At 46.5% G+C, this 6,000-nt stretch overlaps 1 protein-coding gene across 1 annotated transcript in view; it reads left to right on the top strand.

Annotated features, from left to right (window-relative positions):
• Window positions 1-240: 240 nt before the first annotated feature.
• The window catches only part of LOC127112147 (uncharacterized), a 105,529-nt gene continuing 99,769 nt past the window's right edge, over window positions 241-6,000 (top strand). The window contains exons 1-8 of the mRNA XM_051046270.1: window positions 241-438; window positions 506-515; window positions 730-917; window positions 1,519-1,819; window positions 2,405-2,592; window positions 2,773-2,946; window positions 3,899-3,984; window positions 5,782-5,982. Coding sequence (XP_050902227.1) covers window positions 241-438; window positions 506-515; window positions 730-917; window positions 1,519-1,819; window positions 2,405-2,592; window positions 2,773-2,946; window positions 3,899-3,984; window positions 5,782-5,982 — 1,346 coding nt within the window. The remainder of the gene's footprint in view (window positions 439-505; window positions 516-729; window positions 918-1,518; window positions 1,820-2,404; window positions 2,593-2,772; window positions 2,947-3,898; window positions 3,985-5,781; window positions 5,983-6,000) is intronic.

Raw genomic sequence — 6,000 nt, 5'->3', positions numbered from 1 at the left:
CCGACGACATTCGTCCTCCTCTTCTCGACGGCAGTCCTTCTTACGGACTCCGACGGGGTTCCCCTCCTCCTCCCCATGATCTTCCTCTTGTGGCTTCCGATGATCTTCATCTCAGGTATGGTCTATACCTTTTCCATTTTGTATTTCAGTACTGTGAATTTCTTTGTGGTTATATTCATTTGTTTGATTTTGATGTTGAACCTATGGAAATCTAAACCTCTTTGACTTTCAAGAACCCTAATGGCTCAACGTCAACAACGCGCCGCACCATTTGGTTTACTTTTTACTGCCTACTTTACACGTCTACTTTCTCCGCAACTCGAACTCGATCTGAAACATGGCGTTATCGCCATAACAGCCATAGCAAGAAATGGACAAGAATCATCGCTGACGAGGGATTTCCGATTTCCACCGGATACCAAAACAGAGGTGCTACGGGTAATGATTTTTTATCGCCATAACTTTATTTCTTTATTGAGTTTAATTTTGCTTTTACTGAGATCAGTTTTGTCACTGTTTTGTTTTTTTATTTTCCATTTGGATATGTAAGGCAAAAATGGCGTCGGATGCGCAAGGATGATCCAAAACTCTCCATTCTTTTGAGTGGACCATCTCGCTTGGCGGATGAAATGCTAGGGTTGGGAAGCACTCCCTGCGGTGTTCCTCTTGCGGCTCTCGAATGGGTTTCTCTTGTGACTACCGACGGCGTTCCTCTTGCTGCTCTCGAAGGTGTTTCTCTTGTGGCTCCCGACGACGTTCCTCTTGCTGCTCCTGTCAGTGTTTCTCTTGCGGCTCCCGACGACTTTACTCCTCCTCCCAACGGATTTCCTATTGTGGCTCCCGTTGGTGTTCCTCCTCCTCCCGACGATATTCGTCCTCCTCTTCCCGACGACAGTCCTCTTACGGCTCCCGACGGGGTTCCTCCTCCTCCTCCTCCCAATGATCTTCCTCTTGTGGCTTCCGATGATCTTCATCTCAGGTATGTCTATACCTTTTCCATTTTTCTATTTCAGTGCTGTGAATTTCTATGTGGTTATATTCATTTGTTTGATTTTGATGTTGAACTTATGGAAATCTAAACCTCTTTGACTTTCAAGAACCCTAATGGCTCAACGTCAACAACGCGCCGCACCATTTGTGTTTACTCCGCAACTCGAACTCGATCTGAAACATGGCGTTTATCGCCATAATAGCCATAGCAAGAAATGGACAAGAATCATCGCTGACGAGGATTTCCGATTTCCACCGGATACCAAAACAGAGGTGCTACAGGTAATGATTTTTTTCGCCATAACTTTATTTCTTTTATTAGAGTTTAATTTTTGCTTTTACTGAGATCAGTTTTGTCACTGTTTTGTGTTTTTATTTTCCATTTTGATATGTATAGCAAAAATGGCGTCGGATGCGCAAGGATGATCCAAAAACTCTCCATTCTTTTGAGTGGACCATCTCGCTTGGCGGATGAAATGCTAGGGTGGGAGGCACTCCGGGTGGTGTTTCCTCTTGCGGCTCTCGAAGGTGTTTCTCTTGTGGGGTTCCGATGGAGTTCCTCTTGTTGCTCTCGAAGGTGTTTCTCTTGTGGCTCCCGACGGCGTTCCTGTTGCTGCTCCTGACAGTGTTTTTCTTGTGGCTCCCGACGGCGTTACTCCTCTCCCAACGGATTTTCCTATTGTGGCTCCCGTGGGTTGTTCTCCTCCTCCCGACGACATTCGTCCTTTCCTCTTCTCGACGGCAGTCCTCTTACGGCTCCCGACGGGGTTCCTCCTCCTCCTCCTCCCAATGATCTTCCTCTTGTGGCTTCCGATGATCTTCATCTCAGGTATGTCTATACCTTTTTCCATTTTGCTATTTCAGTACTGTGAATTTCTTTGTGGTTATTATCATTGTTGATTTTGATGTTGAACCTATGGCAAATCTAAACCTCTTTTACTTTCAAGAACCCTAATGGCTCAACGTCAACAACGCGCCGCACCATTTGTGTTTACTCCGCAACTCGAACTCGATCTGAAACATGGCGTTTATCGCCATAACAACCATAGCAAAGAAATGGACAAGAATCATCGCTGACGAGGATTTCCGATTTCCACCGGATACCAAAACAGAGGTGCTAAGGGTAATGATTTTTTATCGCCATAACTTTATTTTTTTTTTGAGTTTAATTTTTGCTTTTACTGAGATCAGTTTGGTCACTGTTTTGTTTTTTATTTTTCCATTTGGATATGTAAGGCAAAAATGGCGTGGATGCGCAAGGATGATCCAAAACTCTCCATTCTTTTGAGTGGACCATCTCGCTTGGCGGATGAAATGCTAGGGTTGGGAGGCACTCCCTGCGGTGTTCCTCTTGCGGCTCTCGAATGTGTTTCTCTTGTGACTACCGACGGCGTTCCTCTTGCTGCTCTCGAAGGTGTTTCTCTTGTGGCTCCCGACGACGTTCCTCTTGCTGCTCCTGTCAGTGTTTCTCTTGCGGCTCCCGACGACTTTACTCCTCCTCCCAACGGATTTCCTATTGTGGCTCCCGTTGGTGTTCCTCCTCCTCCCGACGATATTCGTCCTCCTCTTCCCGACGACAGTCCTCTTACGGCTCCCGACGGGGTTCCTCCTCCTCCTCCTCCCAATGATCTTCCTCTTGTGGCTTCCGATGATCTTCATCTCAGGTATGTCTATACCTTTTCCATTTTTCTATTTCAGTGCTGTGAATTTCTATGTGGTTATATTCATTTGTTTGATTTTGATGTTGAACTTATGGAAATCTAAACCTCTTTGACTTTCAAGAACCCTAATGGCTCAACGTCAACAACGCGCCGCACCATTTGTGTTACTCCGCAACTCGAACTCGATCTGAAACATGGCGTTTATCGCCATAATAGCCATAGCAAGAAATGGACAAGAATCATCGCTGACGAGGATTTCCGATTTCCACCGGATACCAAAACAGAGGTGCTACAGGTAATGATTTTTTTCGCCATAACTTTATTTCTTTTATTAGAGTTTAATTTTTTCTTTTACTGAGATCCGTTTTGTCACCGTTTTGTGTTTTTATTTTCCATTTGGATATGTATTGAAAAAATGGCGTCGGATGCGCAAGGATCAGCCAAAACTCTCCATTCTTTTGAGTGGACCATCTCGCTTGGCAGATGAGATGCTAGGGTTGGGAGGCACTCCCGGCGGTGTTCCTCTTGCGGCTCTCGAAGGTGTTTCTCTTGTGGCTCCCGACGGCGTTCCTCTTGCTGCTCTCGAAGGTGTTTCTCTTGTGGCTCCCGACGGTGTTCCTCTTGCTGCTCCTATCAGTGTTTCTCTTGCGGCTCCCGACGGCGTTACTCCTCCTCCCAACGGCTTTCCTCTTGTGGCTCCCGTCGGTTATCCTCCTCCTCCCGACGACATTCGTCCTCCTCCTCCCGACGGCAGTCCTCTTACCGCTCCCGACGGGGTTCCTCCTCCTCCTCCTCCCAATGCTCTTCCTCTTGTGGCTTCCGATGATCTTCATCTCAGGTATGTCTGTACCTTTTCCGTTTTGCTATTTCAGTGCTGTGAATTTCTTTGTGGTTATATACATTTGTTTGATTTGGATGTTGAACCTATGGAAATCTAAACCTCTTTGACTTTCAAGAACCCTAATAGCTCAACGTCAACAATGCGCCGCACCATTTGTGTTTACTCCGCAACTCGAACTCGATCTGAAACGTGGCGTTTATCGCCATAACAGCCATAGCAAGAAATGGACAAGAATCATCGTTGACGAGGATTTTCGATTTCCACCGGATACCATAACAGAGGTGCTACGGGTAATGTTTTTTTATCGCCATTACTTCATTTCTTTTATTAGAGTTTAATTTTTGCTTTTACTGAGATCAGGTTTGTCACTGTTTTGTGTTTTTATTTTCCATTTTGATATGTATAGCAAAAATGGCGTCGAATGCGCAAGGATGATCCAAAACTCTCCGTTCTTTTGAGTGGACCATCTCGCTTGGCGGATGAAATGCTAGGGTTGGGAGGCACTCCCTGCAGTGTTCCTCTTGCGGCTCTCGAAGGTGTTTCTCTTGTGGCTCCCGACGTCGTTCCTCTTGCTGCTCTCGAAGGTGTTTCTCTTGTGGCTCCCGACGGCGTTCCTCTTGCTGCTCCTGACAGTGTTTCTCCTGCGGCTCCCAACGGCGTTACTCCTCCTCCCAACGGCTTTTCTCTTGTGGCTCCCGTCGGTGTTCCTCCTCCTCCCGACGACATTCGTCCTCCTCCTCCCGACGGCAGTCCTCTTACAGCTCCCGACGGGGTTCCTCCTCCTCCTCCTCCCAATGATCTTCCTCTTGTGGCTTCCGATGATCTTCATCTCAGGTATGTCTATACCTTTTCCATTTTTCTATTACAGTGCTGTGAATTTCTTTGTGGTTATATTCATTTGTTTGATTTTGATGTTGAACCTATGGAAATCTAAACCTCTTTGACTTTCAAGAACCCTAATGGCTCAACGTCAACAACGCGCCGCACCATTTGTGTTTACTCTGCAACTCGAACTCGATCTGAAACATGGCGTTTATCGCCATAGCAAGAAATGGACAAGAATCATCGCTGACGAGGATTTCCGATTTCCACCGGATACCAAAACAGAGGTGCTACGGGTAATGATTTTTTATCGCCATAACTTTATTTCTTTTATTTGAGTTTAATTTTTGCTTTTACTGAGATCAGTTTTGTCACTGTTTTGTTTTTTTATTTTCCATTTGGATATGTAAGGCAAAAATGGCGTCAGATGCGCAAGGATGATCCAAAACTCTCCATTCTTTTGAGTGGACCATCTCGCTTGGCGGATGGAATGCTAGGGTTGGGAGGCACTCCCTGCGGTGTTCCTCTTGCGGCTCTCGAATGTCTTTCTCTTGTGGCTACCGACGGCGTTCCTCTTGCTGCTCTCGAAGGTGTTTTTCTTGTGGCTCCCGACGGCGTTCCTCTTGCTGCTCCTGTCAGTGTTTCTCTTGCGGCTCCCGACGGCTTTACTCCTCCTCCCAACGGATTTCCTATTATGGCTCCCGTTGGTGTTCCTCCTCCTCCCGACGATATTCGTCCTCCTCTTCCCGACGGCAGTCCTCTTACGGCTCCCAACGGGGTTCCTCCTCCTCCTCCTCCCAATGATCTTCCTCTTGTGGCTTCCGATGATCTTCATCTCAGGTATGTCTATACCTTTTCCATTTTTCTATTTCAGTGCTGTGAATTTCTTTGTGGTTATATTCATTTGTTTGATTTTGATGTTGAACCTATGGAAATCTAAACCTCTTTGACTTTCAAGAACCCTAATGGCTCAACGTCAACAACGCGCCGCACCATTTGTGTTTACTCTGCAACTCGAACTCGATCTGAAACATGGCGTTTATCGCCATAGCAAGAAATGGACAAGAATCATCGCTGACGAGGATTTCCGATTTCCACCGGATACCAAAACAGAGGTGCTACGGGTAATGATTTTTTATTGCCATAACTTTATTTCTTTTATTTGAGTTTAATTTTTGCTTTTACTGAGATCAGTTTTGTCACTGTTTTCTTTTTTTATTTTCCATTTGGATATGTAAGGCAAAAATGGCGTCGGATGCGCAAGGATGATCCAAAACTCTCCATTCTTTTGAGTGGACCATCTCGCTTGGTGGATGGAATGCTAGGGTTGGGAGGCACTCCCTGCGGTGTTCCTCTTGCGGCTCTGGAATGTGTTTCTCTTGTGGCTACCGACGGCGTTCCTCTTGCTGCTCTCGAAGGTGTTTCTCTTGTGGCTCCCGACGGCGTTCCTCTTGCTGCTCCTGTCAGTGTTTCTCTTGCGGCTCCCGACGGCTTTACTCCTCCTCCCAACGGATTTCCTATTGTGGCTCCCGTTGGTGTTCCTCCTCCTCCCGACGATATTCGTCCTCCTCTTCCCGACGGCAGTCCTCTTACGGCTCCCGACGGGGTTCCTCCTCCTCCTCCTCCCAATGATCTTCCTCTTGTGGCTTCCGATGATCTTCATCTCAGGTATGTCTATACCTTTTC

Source organism: Lathyrus oleraceus, unplaced genomic scaffold, assembly GCF_024323335.1.
Source record: "Lathyrus oleraceus cultivar Zhongwan6 unplaced genomic scaffold, CAAS_Psat_ZW6_1.0 chrUn0046, whole genome shotgun sequence".
NCBI classification, from domain to species: domain Eukaryota; kingdom Viridiplantae; phylum Streptophyta; class Magnoliopsida; order Fabales; family Fabaceae; genus Lathyrus; species Lathyrus oleraceus.
This window is presented reverse-complemented; position numbering and strand designations above follow the sequence as displayed.